We start from the raw sequence: 22,016 nt of genomic DNA on the forward strand, positions 1-22,016 counted from the left end.
CTAGATTTCCTAATTTTATGAATGACTCCGCCTGGAGCCTCTCTGGGGATACTTCCAGCCCCAAGCCTGGATAAAGGAGGAGGGTTGGGCATAGGGTTAGGGACCCCATCCTATAGAAAACTAACTCGCTAAAAACGCTAGCCAAAAAAATAATTCAGACCATTTAAACTCTGCCCTGGAAGTTAGAATGTCTTCTTTTAGAAGAGTTATGACGTTTCATGATGAAAACTGAGTTCCTTTGGAAGTCACGATGCTGATGCCCCTTCTGACAACCAGGGCAACCATTAATTAAATACATGGAATGTTCGTACAATGTGGGAGACCGGGATAGTCTTCCAAATTGCTGCAGAAATGAGGAGATACAACCTGGAGGTGCTTGGGACCAGTGAAACACGTTGGATGCAGATTGGATAACAATGACTATCTTCAGGAGAGCTACTGTTATACTCCGGGCATGGAGAAGTAAATGTTTCATATACACAGAGTTTCACTGATTCTATCCAAAAAAAGTACTTATATGATGGGAATCTCATGGACCAAGGATCATCAAAGCCTCCTTCTAAACAACGAAAGAGGAAATTACAATGAACGTCATCCAATGCTATGTGCCTACCAAAGATTACAATGAAGATGTTAAAAATCAGTTCTATGATAGGCTTTAGTCAATCGTTGAGAAATGCCCAAAAAAGGACTTGGCCATTCTGATGGGAGAACTAAATGCTAAGGTTGGAATGGAAAACACCGGATATGAAGACATCATGGGACGACATGAACTGGAAGAAAGAAACGAAAATAGTGAGAGATTTGTAAACCTATATGCCTTCAACAAACTGATCATAGGCAGAACCATATTCCCACATATACACATACACAAAACCATACGGATTTCACCGGATCACACTACGCAGAACTAAATCGACCATATCTGCATCAACGAAAAGTTCAGAAGGACGATGGATGATGTGATAACCAAGATAGGAGCTGATATAACCTCAGATCATCGCTTGCTAGTCGCCAAGATGAGACTGAAACTCAAGAAGAACTGGACAACGGGGAGGACATCACAAAAGTTTGATACAGCTTTTCTTCGGGATACTGACAAACTCAGCCCTCAGCAATAGGTTTCTGGCCTTTCACGATCTACTCAATGGAGAGGGAACTATTATGGAGAGCAACTGAAAGGGGATCAAAGAGGCAATCACTCCAACATGTCATGAGGTTCTGGGCCACAAGAAGCACCATGACAAGGTATGGATCAATGTTAATACACTGGAAAAGATTCAAGAAAGAAGGAAAAAGAAGGCAGCAATCAATACCAGCCGAACAAAAGCAGAAAAAGCCAAGGCACAAGCTGAATACACAGAAGTAAACAAGCAAGTGAAGAGGAGCATCAGAACTGACAAACGTAAATATGTGGAAGATTCAGCAATGACGGCGGAAAAGGCTTCAAGAGAGGGAAACATGAAAGAACTGTATGACATAACAAAGAAACTCTCTGGAAATCACCGTAAACCAGAACGACCAGTGAAAAGCAAGGGAGGCAGGGTAATCATCAACATTGAAGAACAACGAGACAGGTGGATAGAACACTTCGAAGAACTCTTGAATCGACCAGCTTTACTGAATCCGCTCGACATCAAGGCGGCAGCCACGGACTTCCCAATCGATGTTAACCCACCAACAATTGAAGAGATAAGCATAGCCATCATACAAATCAAGAGTGGTAAAGCATCAGGACCAGACAACATTCCAGCACAGGCACTGAAAGCAGATGTAGCAGCAACTGCAAGGATTCTCCACATACTCTTCAGCAAGATTTGGGATGAAGAACAAGTACCAACAGATTGGAAAAAAGGACACCTGATCAAGAAAGCAAAGAAAGGTGATCTGATCATGTGTGATAACTACAGGGGCATCACTCTTCTCCCAATACCGGGAAAAGTCTTCAACAGGGTATTATCAAACAGAATGAAGGACTCCGTAGACGCCAAACTTCGGGATCACCAGGCTGGATTCCGTAAGGATAGATCGTGTACAGACCAAATCGCAACACTATGGATCATTGTAGAACAACCAATTAAATGAAATTCATCACTTCAAATCAACTTCATTGACTACGAGAAAGCATTCGATAGAGTGGACAAGACAACACTATCAAGGCTTCTTCGATACTGCGGTGTGCCTTAGAAGATAGTCAATATCATACGGAATTCCTATGATGGATTAAACTGCGAAATCGCGAATGGAGGACAGCTCGCAGATTCGTTTGAAGTAAAGCCCGTGGTCGGACCAGGTTGCTTACTCTCACCCTTTCTCTTTCTCCTGGTGATCGACTGGAGCATGGAGACGTCAACATCCGGGAGGAAGTATGGGATACAGTGGACAGCTAGGATACAGCTGGACGATCTAGACTTCACATATGATCTGGATCTTCTATCGCACACGCAACAACAAATGCAGGAGAAGACGACCAGTGTAGCAGCAGCCTCAACAGCAGTAGGTCTCAACATACACAAAGGGAAAAGCAAGATACAACACTACATGCACCAATCGAATCACACTTCACGGAGAAGCTTTGGAAGATGTAAAAACCTATACATATCTGAGCAGCATCGTTGATGAGTACGGTGGATCTGATGCAGATATGAATGCACGAATCGGCGAAGCAAGAGCAGCATATCTACAACTGTCAGCCAACACCAAAGTCAGAATTTTTAATATAAATGTCAAAACAGTTCTACTGTATTGATATTGATTTTCAGAGTTAATCAATCGTTGTCTGAAGTAAGTAGAGAGAGAGAGAGAGATTCGATCTCGGTGATCGAAAGTCTGGTGTTCTAATCTTTAAGTCATCATTTTAAAGCAATTTGTGTTTCAAACTGACTATATCAGTAATCATATGATTGAGCATTAAAAGTAATTTGTTGATTTAGCTCTTAAACGTCCTATCTTTCCTATGAAACAATTTTTATTTTGGTTTTTGTTATAATAAAATAAATACGACTTCAAATTTGATAGTGTCAATTATTCTTAAAGACTTTTTGATAATATGAAATACATAAACCCACCAAATAAAAGTATTTTAATCTTTAGAAAATTTAATCGTATATACGCTAAATACTATCATTTAGTAATTCAACTACATTGATTATCACGCCATTTTATTAAAAAAAAGGATTCAGAAAAGAGTATGACAAGTGATTTCCTCTAAATTACTGGTTTGGTCATATAAAGCTTTCTTCCAACCTACTCCTACACCGGCCAGCATTATACTCCGACTTATTCTAACCACCTGTCGATGAAGATTTACAAACGATTTGCTATGGTAGGTATTTCCACAAAATGCAGGTAGCAAATCAAAGAGAAATAGGATCAAAAGCCTGCAGTATACATATATCTTCTACCTTAATAGATCAAGTTTCAAAATCACAGAGTATTACAGTATTATCAGTATGGGGTTATGGAGATTGTTAAGTTTTTGATTAAGATCATGAAGCAACTGATGTTAGACCACCATTGAAAACCTGGAAGCATTGGATGGCCGTTTCGTCCTAGTATGGGACAACTCAGCATCGCGCACCCACGACTGGAAGAATTTGCAATTCAAATGCAATCCATTCATAAATATGATCTGGAAACAGATTAAGGAAGTTCAAAATGACCTGACTACTAATTAATAATCAACAGCTATCATTACTATCAGTATTACATTATTGATTGCGGTGGATATTTCTTAACACGTGAACTATTATACACTTCCTTGAGGGATGACCACAGTTGCCAAGGCAAATAAATAGTGAGAAAACTGGTCATAATAATAAGTAACATCACTCACCAACCACATAAAAAACTAACGAATTTTGGTTGGAAATTGAAGGTGTTGAGACCTAGTGATACTGATTAATCACTTAAACACTGTTAAGCAGAACAGACTTAGCACACATAAATTCGGTGATTGACAATCGAGTATCCGAATCAAGAATAAAACATCTTCGAAATTAACGAGAATCTTTTCGCACAACCGATAATCTATTAATTAATCTGTATATATCCATGTTAAAAATATACCATAATAACTGGCTATAACCCATAACTACAGTAGTATAAGGGAATTCACCAATGAACAATTATCTTTTAATATAGAGGATTTGTGGGGAGCATAGAATTCTCAGTTTTGGATCACCAACTGGTAGTAGCTAGATTACCACTGAAAACCTGGACGGCCAGTTCTCCTAATATGGTACTCCTAAGCGGTGCATACTCACAATCTCATGGGAAGGAATCGAACCCAGGACCTCTCGGTCCCAAGCGCGGGCGCTTAACCTCGACACCACTGAGCTGGGATTCAATAGTGTTAATGTATGAGTAAGATCATTTCGTCATTTTTTTTATAAGAATGAAACTGTAGTTTTTAAAATATACTGTTTCAAAGTAACGTTGTAAGATGGAGTTGTAGTGTGCTTTAATGATCATTTACTGATTGAAAAAAATTAGCATATTGTTACCTACACGCTTAATCATAGCAAGTTTCCTCAGATATATAAACACCACGTACAAATTAAAGATTCAAAAAGTTTGGTGTACTAATATTATCGTTTAATCATAATCATCTCTTTTTGATAATTCACAACTGTATTATACGACGTCAATTACAGATCTTGTGCATACACTTGTATCAACTTAGATTTATATACTAAATTTAGTAATCTTAATTAGACGAAGACTAAATGTACTATATGTTTTCTTGTTGTCTAAAATGGAATAAATCTGTTAGCTACGACTTTCATATGTCACAAAACTATTAGAACTAAACAGTTATAAAGGTCATTTTTAATATAAGTAAACGATGAGTCGTAGAACCTCGATATATTTTATTTTTTTTAAAGAAACATTACAAATTAGTTTTTTACGTAACTTAGCGAAATCTACTGAAACACCTAAATATTTAAACCATTGAAGTCAAGTGAGGTTTCTATCAGTTGGAGAGGAGTTGATCAATATCGAGCACTGGACAACAATTTCAACCTATTTGCACAATCTTAAGAGGTTTCACTGCTACAGCCCATACATGGGATCGAGCATATTTGTTGGCGTGTATACTTCCCGGGTGTCACTAAAGGGGAGAAAAAATATTTGTTCAGTGTCACTTGATTTTCAATGATCCTCCAGATGAAACAAATATGATTCAAAGACCTTCTTAAATCTTCTAATATAATCCTAAACAAAATAAGTATTTGTCCCCTTTCTTTACAATATGTGATTTGTAAAATCAGTCAGTAACAACGTAGAACTTCGTACGTACGTACATCAGTTCGAGTTGCCACACCACATTAGCACAGAGATGCAGTTGTCGATTCAAATCCCGTAGTGGTAGAGGTAATAAGAGTATAAGCAGTAATCGGGAAGATTAGGGTTTGGAGATGTTATTTAAAGAGTATAATCCAGTGAAATAAATTTGGAAAGAGGAAAAAAGGGACATGAGAAAATTCAGAATATTAGAATTTGGGAGAACACAGAGAGTGGATGCACCTGCGCCATTGCAAACGATTTTGAGCCATGTCATTCAGAGTCTCTAACCATCGGTTGCTATCATCTCGCGGTCCCCAACCAGGTAGTCTACACCTACCAACATCACCCAGACCACTTGTCAGTGACTTCATGGACTTGTGCCACGTTTTGGTTTGGCCGCCCCTAGCTTTCTACCAACCTACTCCTATACCACTGAACATACCACGTCGAGGCAGCCGGTCGTTGGGCATATGTAACACGTGTCCCAGCCATCTCAACTGATGAAGTTTCACTACTTCATCAATTGATTTGCCATCCTTACCTAGTACCCGTTTCCTAACAACTGTGTTACTTACTCGATGGTCCCATGATATACGAGCAATGTTTCGAAGACACCTATGATCGAATACTAGTAACCTACGGATATCCTCTACTCTTACCGGCCATGTTTCACTGCCATAAAGTAGGACGGAACGAACTGCTGCGCAGTAAATACGTCCTTCGGTTGATAGACGGATATCTCGCCTACGCCATAAATGACGCAAGTTGGTATAAGTTAGTCGAGCCTTCTGTATCCGTGCTGAGATTTCGTTACACACCAGACCACAAGGGCTAATGAGACTTCCAAGATAAGTGAAGCGGTCGACACACTCAACTACTTCACTCCCTATCACTAGTTCGGGTGTCGATGTAACCCAATCCTGAAGCAACATTTTACATTTCGAGAGAGAGAATCGCATCCCGAACATGCTTGCATTGTTGCTTAGAGTGGTCAGAAGACTCTGCATTTTGTCAGCGTCTTCACCAAATAAAACTATGTCATCTGCATATTCTAAGTCAACAAGTGAACCTCCTGGTAGAAGTTCAACCCCTGCAAATTTAGATGAGGAGAGTGTTATCTCTAAAAGTACGTCGACGACAAAGTTGAATAAGAATGGAGAGAGTGGGCAGCCCTGACGAACACCACTTGAGGTAATCAATTCTGATGACAGTTCGCCATAAGCTCTCACTCTACCAGTTGTGTTCGAGTAGAGAGCCTTTATAAGGTTAATGTACTTCTCTGGTACTCCTTTCAGTGACAAAAACTGCCATAGAAACTTACGATCAATAGAGTCGAATGCCGCCTTAAGGTCGAGAAATACTACGATTGTGGGGCGTCTGAATGTGTGTCTGTGTTCTAGAACCTGACGTAGTGTGAATATCTGATCTATACAACCACGTCCAGGTCGAAAACCGGCCTGGTTTTCTCTAATCTGCTCTTCACGAACTTTGATTAGGCGTCGAAGTATTATTGAGGCTAATATTTTAGACACTATATTAGTCAAACTGATTCCTCTGTGATTGTCACAAGAGGACTTTTGTCCTTTCTTATAGACTTGCACAATCAGTGATTGAGACCAGTCAGATGGGATTACGTCCAGTTCCCAAATTCTACCTAAGACCTCGGTTAATCTCATTGCTAATACTGGACCACCATCCTTAAAAATCTCAGGAGTAAACCTGTAAAATATTCCAGTAAGTAGAGAAATACATTGGTGACGTTTCGCTACTTTGTTTGAGTAGTTTCTTCAAAGAATCGAGAAGGAAAGCGACTTATATGCTAAGCAAAGCATTAACAAAATATGACTATTACTGGTAAAATGGGCTATTATTAATTAATCAATTTTCAGCTCGAAAAACAGTGTAAAAATTAAGAAATGGTACAGGCAGAATCAGTTATTGAATGACCAACCATAATAGCTCATAATTATGATAAATATATGCATATCTGCACAGAAACAAAAAAAGCATATTTGACAGTCACATTACTACAGAAAATCCAATAACTGTTTAGTTCAAACAAACCAACAAAACAATGCTCGGTAGTCGTATAACAACGAAGTACTGAAACTGTTCAGATAAAATCCTGAAAACAAGAGCATATATATATAAATTATATGATCATCATTTTTAGAAGGCAAACGCCTAGGAATAACAACGACAGAAACAGGAACACATATATAACCACAATCAGTAAAGTAATAAAGTATTTTAGCTAGAGAACAAATGTAATGTAACACAAAAATAGGATATGTTTGAGAATGAAAACATAAATTAGTAGAAAAGGTAAAAATCAGTGAAAAAAAGACATGAAGGGAAGACACAAAAATACAAGTACACTTAGCAAACATCACAATAATAGCATTGTTTTATCGAGATAATCTTGATAACTATATCTTAGAGAAGACAGTAGGCTATAACAATTTGAAGATACATAATGTAACTCTATGGAGAAAACAAGCAACAATCGATGGATAAGTAAATAAAATAAAACGTGGACAAATTTTCAGGGGGCGAGATGATTTACGAGCAATAAAATTTGTTCAAATAAAAACAACAACAAAAAGAACGGAAAATGATAATACAATGATGATAATCACATTTTACAGTTTTAAGTTTCTGATGTCATACGAAGTAGTTCATTGATAACAACTTCTCGATTTCCATGATGTGTTGTTAAAAGTGAGTGAATGGTATCATCTTCAACAGATGGGAAAATTTCATGTATTGATTGAACATCTTCAGTAGATATTGGTTTAGGTAATACTGTCATACCACCGATTTCACCTAGTCGTGGTTGACAATCTAGAAAAAAGGTATCAAATGTAAATAACTAATGAGGATAATATGATCTCATGTTAAAAGATATTTAACTATTGATTCTGGGTCCAAATAGTGATTGCAACTATCATAAAGAGTAGATCTAAAGCGCTGAAATCCCTGATTGAAGACTGGCTTAATACCGTTTGTTGGATTGACTAAGTTATCAAAAAGAACAATCCTAAGAGATATGCATTTAATTATTTATCAATATGCATACTTATTCTGCAGTTTCCATTTATGGGAACAAAATTCTGTGATATCGTAAAATTAAGAAAAGTTTGCACACAGATTCTAACTGAAAACTTAACACGTCAGAAAAAGCCTTCAGCTAGTCTCCAATCAGGAATTTCAACGCCTTAAATTAACTCTTCTAGAAAGTTACAATTGATATATTTCAAGAAATACTTTTTGTGAATTTTTATTTAAGTAGGAGTAGACTGTTTGGTTTGGATATACGAGATAAACGTAATCTATGAGTGTAGATCTTAACTTAAATGGTATAACATAGGTAAGAGTGGGATATGTACATTTATTTCCTGTCCTACTCTAGATCATGAGTTTTATTTGTTGATTATTTTCGTAAAGGATATTCTTTATTACATGTCAAAATTATATTTGAAATAATCTCAGAGATTGAAATTTAAAATAATTCCAACGTTTCGTCCACAAGCATAAACCAGGGTATAGTCCTAACCAAAAACAAGGACTACACATCATGTGCAAAGCAGTCTAATGGTTATATACATAGTCGTTCAAATCGGTGTAAGTGTAATCAATGTAAAGCAAATGATTGATAGTAGAACATGAGAACCACTGAACTAATGATCTATACTATAAGAAACAGACAAACAAACGGAACTAAACCAATCAGACTTACATAATGGACTGGACTGTAGAACTGGAAGGTTTACTGGTACTTTCTACAAATAAAATTTTTAAAAATGAAATAAAGTCACAGGAGAATATAACAAACTCTATTTAAATAAAAATTGTTGATACAATAAGGTAAGACTGAGCAAGTCAATAAAGCATTAATTAGTAAGGTTTGGATTCTCCCGTTGTTAATATTCTGAACTAAACTAATCAGTAATTAATACTAATATATAGAGCCCTTAAAGTCAATAATATTTCTCAATCGGTAGTCTCTAGATAAGAATCTGGAAATATACACTAGATTAGTTTTTCCGTATATATTTAAATGAATTGAGGGACCTAAATGTGTATGTAATTGGGCTTCCCATCTTTCGCTTGTACCAGAAGGGTTTTCAATGTTCAGAAGAGAAAAGAAGAAGGATATATTCACCTACCTTTACATTTTGATAAATATTAGTCAGCAGTAATTTTTAAGTACATTAATTTAGTCCCCTATCTTATTCGAATTACTATTACATTGTGAATGTAAACTCACTTTTAGACGTATTTGTATTTAAACTGTATTCCTTAACATTTCTTATTACTTTCTATGGATTTTCCTTTACCTTTTTCTTTGGAAGTATACTGCAATAGGACAAAGGAATAATATTATCCGATGAAAGTTACTATGCTACCAAACTCTAAACCTAAGGTTGGTGTTTTTCTCACATAAAGCCTGCATCCCATTACAAAAAAAAATAAAAAAGTTGACAATTTATATTGAGTCACTAGTATTTGGTGAAACTACATATAGACTTGAGACATATGCTGTGAACCACAAACCTGACACTTGTGATTGCTAACAATACCACTCGGTTATTGATAAGAAATTAATAGAGGAAAATTTAAACAAGCCACCAAAAAGAACCGGAGTCCAACGAGAAAGGCGCAATAAAACCCCATGTATAAAAATAAAGCTGTCACATATTATAATCACAGAAAAAGTAAAAATCCAAAGTACTGAGAAGAGAGTAAAGGAATCTGATCGGTTACCAGGGAAAACCTTGAATAATCATAGGATGATTAGGCTTTGAATTATGAGTGAAGCGAATAACTGAAAATTGCACGCAACAGTCAGCAATATTGGATGATTAGACCGAAAATATTTTGACGAGAGGTATTTAGGTTTGGTAAAAAACGATTTTCTAAGGGATTTATTCAAATTGATTTAATCTAAAAAGTAAAACTACTTAATTCAAGCAGAAACTGGCCTGGTATTCAAGTAACCCAGTAATGGATAAAATTAGAGCAAGTATTTGGAGGAGTCACAATTGGAGTTGAGAGTGAATAAGCTAAATGAAACCTAACTGTTAGATGGTGGTTAGAGGTAGTCGACTGGAAACCCTGGACCTGGGTTTCGTGCTACTTGGTACTCGTCAGCAAGGTGTACCTGTAATCTTGAGGGAACTAGTGTTCCCTGACGGATTCGATCCCGTGTCACCCAGCCTCACAGCCAGAGACGTTACCACTGAGCTATCCGGGTCGCGACCGACCTCCTGTAGGACTGAGACGTAATCTCAATTGATTGATCACCACCCAGCGATCAATCAATTGTAAAACCCAACTGTGAAACCTTATTAAAGTTTACCTCTAAAATAGAAACGTTTAAGTGTACCGCTGATAAAATTAAACTTAAACAAGAGAAATGATTGTTGGGTATTAAGCGACTTTGAACTAATTAACTGAATTGTTATGACTGGTTTTCAACAATTTATGTGACTCAGTAGTAGACAATATATCTGCCTAAAGCAAGGATTTTCAGCATATGTAAGCCTACCAATCAGATCACATCAATCTAAGCAGTTTGTTTTCAGAAATCACAGTAGAATTTGCAAATCAATAAAAGTAGATAATCATTTGTGTAAGTGTTAGTTTACAATTGTGAGTGAGCAATAATAAGATCAGAACAGTAGTTTGGATGAATCAATAAAATCGTATTACAAAAAAAAAAAATGAAAAGCACATGCTGTTAATGAATATTCAACTAATATGCTACATTCATGTACACAAATATATATACATACAAATCGACCTTAAAAACGGCATTTTATGCATCAGTAAATAGACAAGTCACATAAATTATCAGTCTTTTATTTTGTTTATTTCTTCATAAACAAAGCCATAAGTCAATATAGTGAATATACTAAAAATAACCAGAAGAAGGCCTCGTATTACTGGAAAACCAATGTAAACAAATAACAAATATTAACGTACAAATAAGCTCAGTACCTACGTTAATAAAGCTCATATTAGGAGATACTTACATCAATAACTAATATACACAAGCAGATGACTATGGTGAAATGCTGTCTTTTAATCACCTTAAGGTGTTGAGCACTTAAGTGAGATTTGATAAACAGAGATGAATAAAAAGATGTCAGAATTACTGTTGATACTCGCCAAAAAGCTGTCAGTTTATAAGCAGATGTATAGGGAGCTCTAGAAATTCTAATAATACGAGTAATATTAGGAAGAATGCTATGTAAGAATCTTGAGATACTTCTAGAAAGGTGAGCAAACTGAGGACCAACATAGGCTTCCAGTCTTTTGTCCGTAAAGCATAAATCATTTTGTCGATTTTCAATTGTTATGTGTATTGTGGCAACTTGAGTAGATAAATGATTGGACCAGATCCTATATTATGTACATCAGTTCTAATCATCAGGTAAATTAATTGAATGAATGTATACGAATGAAGTATAAAACCACCTTCAGAATTGAAGGGGAAAGAATGGAGGTTGATGGACTGAATATGAGGAGTGAACCAGAAGAAAAATTACCATGTTCGTATCAAGCTGATAATGAATTCTTTCTGGAAAAGTAAGCCAAGCTGAAGTTTCTTGCTAATTAGCGAAACAAAGAGACATAAGTTTTTGCCTATCGATGATTTTGAAAGCAGTTGCATTGGAAAGGAAATGAATGACCCATAGTTCAAATTTTTTTTGTGATATGCATATTGAATTGAGTGCATGCACACACCTTATATTTTCAGATGCTTGTTTTGCAAGTATATATGAACTTGTAACAAAAGACAGATATATGTCAGTGTATGGTTGATAAAAAAGGAGGACGAAATTGGTAGTTGAATAGATTCTCAGTAAGAAACCACTTAGTTTTTTGTTAATTACTTGTTATAATTCGGTTTCCTAATTTTAACGACTAAATAAATAACAATCATGTTGATTAGTGTAAATGAAAATTCAAGTTAATAATAAGTTTAATTGGCTTACTCGACATCGGAAAATCAGATTAATTGAACCTTCTAAATCTTTTCCTTGCTTTCCACTGAGCGAAAACCATTGATTTAAAGCAACACCATCAAATAAAGATGGAGGGAAAATTATCACAGCATTAGCTACTTGTGAATCGGAAAATAAGACATTTTCTGAAAACACTTCTACTGTTAATCTGTCAACATCACCATGTAACCAACTAAATTTAATAAAATTAAAATAAACGAATTAAAAAGAAAATATAAACAAAATTTAGTACATGAAAGTACTTATTACAAGAATGTTATCTAATATCAATAGTTGAGATCATGAGTCAATTGGAGCTAGACCACTATGGGAAACATGGGAGCAATGGACGGCCGTTCCGTCCTATTGTGAGACTCCTCAGCAGTGCGCATCTATGACCCCGTCTCGCGGGATTCGAACCCAGGACCTATCAGTCTCGCGAGCGAGCGCTAGACCACTGAGCCAGCACACCAAACGGTGCTAAAGTCTAACTTAAACTAATCCACGAAATTGAGTGACACATCCACCATTGTCATCAGTGAGTTACTATTTCACAACAGACATGATTATTGACAAAGATAAATTCTTTCATTCAGAACAATGAATAAAAGCTCATCAGAATTTAATTAAAACAAAAAATAATTATAACAGAATAAATAATTTTCTATTTGAAAAGACAAGTATATGAACGAAGAATATTCTTTTCAATAATTTTTCATCATGTTCTACAATTATAAATCCAAATTAATAATCCATAAATTGGCCAGAATTAAAGTAGAGTACATCATTTGAAAAGAGAAAATGAATTCAAGTTAATATGAAATTAATGCATTTACATAGATTATAAACCTTTAGAACTCTTTAATTTTAGCATTTCCATTATGCGATTAGTGAATAAAATTTTAACTCGACAAGTATAAATTTATATTTTATACCATGACTGACAAATTCAGTTTTACAACCAAACTTATTACAACACAACAGACCAAATAAAAATAGACTGAAAGGTATAGTCCAAAGATTGTCAGTTGTCTTATATCAATTTAGTTGTATTAAATACTAATCGAATATGGGAAAGTTTAAACATTGTGTACATAACAAATCCCATTTACTTGCAATGATACTTTTATACCTTTTCAGAATCTTACTGATAAAGTCTGATTTATTGTTTAAGATTTTCCGTCAATGGACAATAGAATTTAGTTTCATAAAAGTGGAAACGTCTCAACACTAGCCCCGTCTTGATGGCAGTAATTATATACTAACAAATAAAACTCACCATTGGAATGTTTCATTCCAAAAAGGACGTTTGCCAGCTGAAAGTGCAGTCTGAGTTTCGAAGATGGCATCCCCAATGCGAATTCGACAGTAAAGGTTCATAGGAAATAAACCATAATTTTTAACAAGACGAGCCTAAAACATGTGAAAATGAAAACATGCTAGTTAGTTTGACAGTGAACTTAACCAGCTATTTAGAAGCAAATTTAGTTAACGAAACTGACAACCTCATAAATTAGCATTTACGTTTTTACGTTTTTCATAGTGGGTACAGACGTGGCTGTGGTTTCTGGATAAGATTATCGATCAAAAAGTCATGAGTTAATTAGAATTCTATCAATCTTCACTATAATTCATAATTACACGAGAAAGCTTATATCTCGCAAAAAGTGTTCTAAAAAGCAGGAGGCTAAACAAATGAAGTTAGATTGTTCATCCTCAGCACTTCTCGCTACCACAATACAACGGAGAATGCTGAACAGGATTACGGTACTTTCAGTCTTCAGTAGGTATGGATATATCTTGTTAGTACTTGAAATAATGTCATTTGCAAAGTGCCAACTAAACTTCATGTATATAGACTGAGATAACAATTAGTCTTATTTCATTGACTAGTGTATATTCAAAACTACATAAAAGCGAAAATAGTAAAGAGAATTCAATGAACAAGCAAATTTTAGTGCTACAAACATGTTCCGACCACTGTAAAGTCTGTGGAGAAGCCCATCTACTTTCGATGAGTAAGATTTGATATATGTGTTATGACGATGAACGCTACCCCTGAGACAAGTAAGATGAAGTAAATAAGGAACTTTAGGCCCCAGACCATAATCACAAATTTAAAGGTTAGTTTACTCAATAAATGAAGACACATAATGATATTCAAAATTGACTGATCACCGAATAGTGACTAATGCCATCTTTGTTTAGACCCCTAAGATTACAAGTACAAGTACTCAAAAAACAAGAAACCTAGACATAGGGTTTTCTGATGGCTAACTTCAACCACCCAACACGTAACGATATGAATAAAAGGTTTCTGTAGAACTGTATGAAGTATACTTTATAGGCATAGTCATTGCAAATTACGTGAGTTATTTACATCCATGCATCCGACAGAGCACTTTTTCCAATCGTTAGATCAACTGGAATGATATTTGAAATACGTGAATATCAAGAGACGAACTGTAGGAGAAATATACAGGGTAGTAACAAAGGGAAAGATAGATGCATTTGTACGAGGACAATTAAAGTTTAAGCTTTTATTGATATCATTGTTCAAGCAGAAGATAACAGTAAATTAGAAACAAAGTTCAGCGAAGGGATCTATTTTCAATGAATTTATTACCAAGCTGTACAATCATATATATAATCATATGTCAACAGTAAATTACAGTGATCATGACTGTCTGTAATTACAAAGAATACTGTGTTTTTCTTTTTGAAGTGGGGATAATACTGTCAAGATGTACTGTTAATAAGAAGACAGATGTAACATGATTAGTTATGTCGAGTGAATAACAATACACAAAGACATTCGACGACAGCACAACTGGATGCATATGAGAAGATTGGCTTTTACAAGGCCTTAGTAGAACGGATTTTACCAAACATAATGATTTTCAAAAGGTTTGCATTACATTAAGTAAACGTTTCCCGTATGAACTGCATAAACATTATAATCCACTTATCTCGCGTAACCAACATGGAAGAGCATTTACAGACGGTGTCATTCCATTTGGTTAGCTACAAGGAGATCGATCCTCAAATGCCCTGGTAAGGTCGAGAGTGGGAAGAGACAGCTCTCCCTCTCGAAACGCTCTCAAGTGGCCACGTACATAAAACCACTGCCAGGAAAGCCCTACTCACTGCATTTTAGTGGTATTTTTGTTGTTTACGAAATTGAGAGGACGAAAAGCGAATGTCCGGAGCTTTAACCGGGTTGGTGGATACGAAGGGTTCACCTAGGAGAGTTGGGAAACCCTGATTTAAAACCAATGGTGTATATGGGCTCTAGTATCCTGAAGGAACAAATGGCGTATGAACCAATTATTGGTCACCGGCTACCTTGGGACTGCATCTCCTTACGTTGCTCCACTGCCTTGTGGATCAGACCTTCAGGTCGAAGGCTCCGAGTGTGGCCCCCTAAGAAAACCACCTGTTTAGAGTTGGGCACCCAGACAGTATCCCAGCCCTCACACAAATCGAATGATTTATGTGGCGCATATCTGTTTGGTGCCTGTTTGTACCAATGTTTATGTGTTTAAATAAATAAATAAATTTCACAGATGGCTACCGATGTTTACAGTTAATAATGATTTTTACACATCCTGAGTATCAACGATCCGAATTTGAAATCCCCAACGGCAATCACTTATCATCAACTATCTAAATGAACAGATATTCCAACCCAACTGCTTGATCGCCTCGGCCACAACTCCAAGCTAACTTTAAACGGTATTTCAATGTCTAAATATCATATACTTCGACTGACAACAAAGTTAAGAAATATTCATTAAACGAACTGAAAGCCAAGCTCTACACTGGGATTAACTGACCCAAAGCGAGTTTCAGGATTTTGTATCAAGTGTTTGGTTGTTGAGTATTTACCGATTGAAGTATTATTAAGATTATCTATGAACGCTTATAATGCAAGTTGTTGCTTCAGGACTGGCCTGCGTCAACACCTGAACTAAGGGTAGGCAGTGAAGAAGTCGAACGCGCCGAAAACTTCACTTACCTTCAAAGTCTGATCAGTCCTAATACGTTGGTGTCTGACGAAATTTCAGCACGGATTCAAAAAGCTCGTTTAGCTTTTGCCGAGTTACGTCATCTATGGCGAAGGTTAGATATCTGTCTATCGATTAAGGGACGAGTATACTGCGCGACAGTTCGTTCTGTTCTAATTGACGGCTGCGAAACATGGCCATTAAGGGTGAAAGATACTCGTAAGCTACTAGTAGTTGACCACAGATGGCTTAGAAATATTGCCCGCATATGCTGGGATCACCGGGTAAGTAATAGTGAGGTTAGACGCAGGGTATTAGAAAATGATGGTAAATCAGTTGATGAGGTTATGAATCTTCATCGATTGAAATGGTTTGGTCACGTGTTACGTATGCTTGAACACCGATTATCACAACGCGCAATGCTGACTAGTGTTGGGGATGGTTGGAAGAAAGTTAGGGGCAACCAAACCAAAACGTGTCTTCAGTTCATAAATTAATTACTTGAGGTCACTAACTTCTGTTGTGAGCCATGTTGGTAGATGCAGACTACTTGGTTGGGGTCTGCGTGACTATCATAACCAATGGTTGGAGACTCTGTGTGACATGACTCAGGTGTATACACTCTCTGTCTTCCTTTAAACTAAGAGATTAAAATCGCTTCGTATTTTTCTTTCTATCAACTAGTTCTTTCTTCCTGTACTTTATTCTTATCACTGATTGAAATCATGAGTCAATTAAAGCTAGACCACTATGGGAAACCTGGAAGCACTGGGCGGCCGTTTCGTCATCGTAAAGGACTCCTCAGCAGTGCGCATCCACGATCCCGCTCGCGGGATTCGGGCCCAGGGCATTCAGTCTCGCGCGTGAAGGCTTAACCTACTGGACCAGGTCTGTTGTGAGATATCAACTCACTGAAGACAATGGTGTACGGTGGAGCAACTTCGTGGATTCGTTGAAGTTAGACATTAACATCGTTGGATGCCGGCTGTGGTCTAGTTGGTTAAGCGCCTGGCGCGAGACTGATAGGTCCTAGGTTCAAATCTCACGGGGTGCGGGATCCTGGATGCGCACTGCTGAGGAGTCCCATGCTAGGACGAAACGGCCGTCCAGTGCTTCCAGGTATTTCATGGTGGTCTAGCTTCAATCGACTCATGATTTCCATCAGTGAAATTTCTAAAATCTCCACAAAATCCCTTTTGACTATATTCTTATACACAATTTTTCCTTTTTATATTATTATCATTGAATTAACTACTGTGAATCCCGTGTTCATCTTGCTGTGCTAATGAGGTATGGCAACCTGGACCGATAAATATATGTCCATGATCCTACGTTGTGGCTGACTGACTTATAATGGGAAAGTGACTTTAATGCATGTTTCAAAAAACATCAGTGATTTAGTACTTGTGATTATCTTTGCTTTTGTGTTAGCAGCTATGTCTCACACCATATCACGACTGAAGGATCACCTGAAACGTGGATTTAAAAAAAGTCAGTGATTTTGTCCGCTATATCTAATAACCAATATATTTGTCACAAGCTTGCATAAACTGATTGATTTGTTCGCTCTTGCTTCTTGTTATTTTGGTAAGGTCTTAGGTATTTAGTAATATCTCATGGATTTTTTCTACCTTAAAAATTCTGCCACCATAAACTTTTCAGAAAACTTCCCTGTCTCATGCATCAACGACAACCGTAACCGGCAAAAGTGGCCATCTATCATACATAACTGATGTGATGACGATAGACTGTCATCTCGTCAACACAAGCAGGAATAAACGTTCGTCCCACGAATACTAGGGACGGTTTACACGAATAAGTCTTCATCTTATAGACGGCAGACAGAAACCTGACCGTCACCTTCGATAAGATATATGTTCAACTTGTCGTGGGTTTCCACAAACCAATTCACCAGATTTTTTTTACGGCAAACGTTTTTTCGCTAATCATTGGTATAAACCTGATACAACACCGTAATCTAATGATTCACTCAAACAAATGAAAGTATTAGGAACTTCATTTTCGTGTTTTAGCTTATGTTAAGTCAAGGTTAAGCAGAAACTAGATCTACACCTTAAACGGATGCTCAACAGCTACCATGAACTTAAAAACACACGAACAAAGCTGCTGTGTGATAGCAGCTATGCCACACACCATATCACAACTAAAGGATCACCTGAAACGTGGATTTATAAAAAGTCGGTGATTTTGCACTTGTTGTGATTATCTTTGCTTTTGTGTACTTGTCGCTTCAAAAAGCACTCTTGGTCTACTTTAAATTGAAGAACTCCCTTTCAAATTTCGAATTTTGTTAAATTTGTCTTGTAGTAAGTTCTTTCTCATGAACTCTGCACCTGCGTTCATAATGTGTTTTAAACATTAATCTGATTACAGTAGTCGGCAGTACTTATAAGTGTGTGTAGTGACTCACATTTATCACGAGAACACGACTGGTTTAATAAAAACAATTATTATTATAACCAACTGTACCAGTGTTTATTTTAATGTGCTTTTGTTTGACTGTGCTAATGACAGCTATTTTGTGCTTCCATTCTTATACACACACTTTGATTGTGACTTTATTTGGTTACGTTCAACCTACGCCTTCTGATCTACTTGGTACGTGTTTCTCTGTAGCGGTGTTCATTGTTAACCTCAACTCGACGCCACGTTATATGTGGACAGCCGAATTGTTTATTCCCCATGGAGGAAGGAATGCAATGCGATGAATGTAATAAGTGGTTCCATAAGATGTGTACCCGCTTAAGTCCCACCGCATACAAAAGATGCTCGAAGCCCAACTCGCATTGGCTTTGTATATTTTCCTGTACGAACAAAACATTACTAATCCAGGAAGCTATGAGCATATTATCTTTGACCTGTGCGAAGAAAGATGATGGAATGTAAGCAAAAAGCTATAAGATACAACCACTTGGTTGGCAAGTGATTGACGAACTCCCATTCTGGGTCATAAACACACTACCAAAGTCTGATAGTAAGACAGAACTCCACCCTGGCGTGGCTGATGAGAATTTAATCTCATCGAATATTATTGTAGGTAATTTGCTGTTTAATATGCCCGAGGCAGGCCAGACTGCCAAGAGACTGGAAAGACCCAATGATTAGTCTGATGTATAGAGCGGGGAACAGAGACTCAATAACTATCGACCCGTTAGTCTAACCAGTGTAGCTGTCAAACTAATGGAGAGATTATTCGGATGGCTGCTATAAATTATGCAGAAGGGCATTAGACATCGATGCCAAATGCTTCGGGTGTGGCACCCTAAAAACACCACCTGCTTCGGTCTGAAAACCCGTGCAATATCACAGCCTACTCACAAATCAAGTGACATATGGCGCACACGTATTTGTTGCTTCTTTGTACCAACATTTATGTGTTTAAAAATAAATAAATAAAATTTCAGTATTTGGACTAAACAATCTTGAGATTATAATACCCGACTTTCGTGAGACCGCATTTGGAATATGGAATTCGAGCAACGGGTCCTTGTTTCAAGTACGAGGCGGATATGCTAGAACGAGTCCAATGACGAAGGATAAAAACGGTAGATCTCTCTGGCCTATCTGATCAAGACAGACTGATACAACAACTTATTCCCATTATCTTACCGTAGATTACGAGGTGATCAAATATTGGCTTATTATATAACGAACGATGACCTTGGTATTAATATGTCTTATCTTTCCCTTCCGTCTAGGACTGATCATTTGAGAGGACATCCTAAGAAATTTTAAAAACCGAGGTCATATCGTTGACGTCTGGAGTTTTGTTTCTTGCACCGATTTGTGAATTACTGGAATTCCCTACCAAAACACATAATATCAGCACCCTCTATCGATATATTTAGAACGAGACTGATCCTCCACAGTGCTACGAACTGCAAGGATTATTATAAATCGATAGACCTATCCGGCGAGACTCTAATTTAGCGACGAGCCAATCAGAAGCGTTTGAGCAATTTCAATTATTAGCCAATCAGAAGACAGTATAAAGTAAAAATATATTGCAAGAAAGTAATGAATTACAGTGGACATTCTTCTTTTACATGATTTAAAAACTCGTTGAGGTTTGATAAATGCTCAGTTCTGAATTCATAATGCGTGTTGTATAGAAACTCGTCCATAGGGTTAGGGTTTGGGGTTAAGGGCTAGGTTAAGGTTAGGGTTAAGGGTAAGGTTAAGGTTAGGGTTTAGGGTTAGATTAGGGTTTATGGTTAGGGTTGGGGTTAGATTAGGGTTTAGGGTTAGGTTAAGCTTAGGGTTTAGGGTTAATGTTAGGGTTAGGGTGCTAACATGCGATCGGTTTACATCGGATTTTAGAGAAGAGGTGTTTTTGACAGGCCTAAACCTCGCCCTGACCCTAACCATAACCCCAAACACTCACCCCTAACCTTAACCTCTAAATCCGTTGTAAACTGATCGCATGTTAGCACCCTAACCCTAGGCTACAACCCTAACCACTAACCCTATGAACGAGTTTCTATACCATATGCATTATGAATTCAGAGCCTCTGAACCTTTATCAAACCTTAACAAGTTTTTAAATCATGTAAAAGAAGAATATCCACTGTAATTCATTACTTACTTACAATATGTTCTCACTTTATACTGTCTTCTGATTGACTAATAATTGTCAAGGTCATTTAAGATTCGTTCAAAGGTCGTCGCTAACTAAGAGTCTCGCCACCTATCCTTATTACTGAAGACTAAATACGATTACTGAAAATACAAAAGCTCAGAAAACTACGGTTCTTGTTATCAAAAGCTCAAAAAGAGCATACAAGACATGCCAATATGTATTTCGAATGGCTTTATGAAACGATAAAAGTGACTAAGTCAAGGTCCTATACGAGATGGTATGAAGTGAGATGTCAAATTTCGGAGTAATGAAAATCAGCTCGGAAATGATTTATCACACCAAATACACACGCACTAACCTCTCCATTGTAAATACCAGTATAATGGGAAGAAGATTTCGTACCCATTCATACGACTGAGAATGCTTACCATTAAAATATAACTTGCATGATCATTGAGATTCTATTGAAATTATACACATATATATGTGAGCAAAGTCACAAAAAACAGGTCTGAAAATATGGTAAGCTACACAAACACTTTCAAACCAGGTATCAAACAAAGAAATTGATAATGATTCACCTGAGAGACATCCAAATGTAATAATAACTGTTCTTTGACAGGGGGCACTGAAATAATAGGGTCGCCTTCATGTTTTGATTTACAGCCATTTTCAACAACGTTGGAAGGCTTTTGGACCAAATTATTTGATGAATTCGACGGTTTAACGTCAGGACTTGATAAGTCTAACAAGTCTACTTCGTGATCTTCAATAGACATCCTTGAAGTAACGCATTAATACTTGATACCGCAACACTTTGTAGGGTATCAATATTAAGCAGTAAAGTATTAAACGTTAAATAAGTATCTGTATATGTTGCCGTCCAAACGTTTTAGCTTCTCATATTAAATATTCGTACTTGGCTGCCTACATCTAGCTCAAAAACTAAGTTACAAATCATTCTTAATTTGTATGCATGACACTCCTCAGCAGATATCGTTTGATTTATCGCTTTTTGTTGGTGATTAAAAACTCTGGAGAGAAGCTTGCAACCAAGACGATAGCCTGGCACTTCAGGAGGATCTGACTTGTTTTCAGAGTTGAGCG

At 36.9% G+C, this 22,016-nt stretch overlaps 1 protein-coding gene across 1 annotated transcript; it reads right to left on the bottom strand.

The window, feature by feature from the left end:
- Positions 1-7,137: 7,137 nt before the first annotated feature.
- On the bottom strand, positions 7,138-21,705 carry MS3_00020011 (uncharacterized protein). Its single transcript, XM_051219628.1, has 5 exons — positions 21,491-21,705; positions 13,582-13,715; positions 12,294-12,495; positions 9,029-9,071; positions 7,138-8,133 (listed from the first exon to the last, which is right to left on the bottom strand). The coding sequence occupies exons 1-5, from the start codon at positions 21,686-21,688 to the stop codon at positions 7,940-7,942; spliced, it is 771 nt and encodes a 256-aa protein (XP_051071654.1). The 5' UTR covers positions 21,689-21,705; the 3' UTR covers positions 7,138-7,939.
- Positions 21,706-22,016: the final 311 nt, after the last annotated feature.

Source organism: Schistosoma haematobium, chromosome ZW, assembly GCF_000699445.3.
Source record: "Schistosoma haematobium chromosome ZW, whole genome shotgun sequence".
Classification (NCBI taxonomy): domain Eukaryota; kingdom Metazoa; phylum Platyhelminthes; class Trematoda; order Strigeidida; family Schistosomatidae; genus Schistosoma; species Schistosoma haematobium.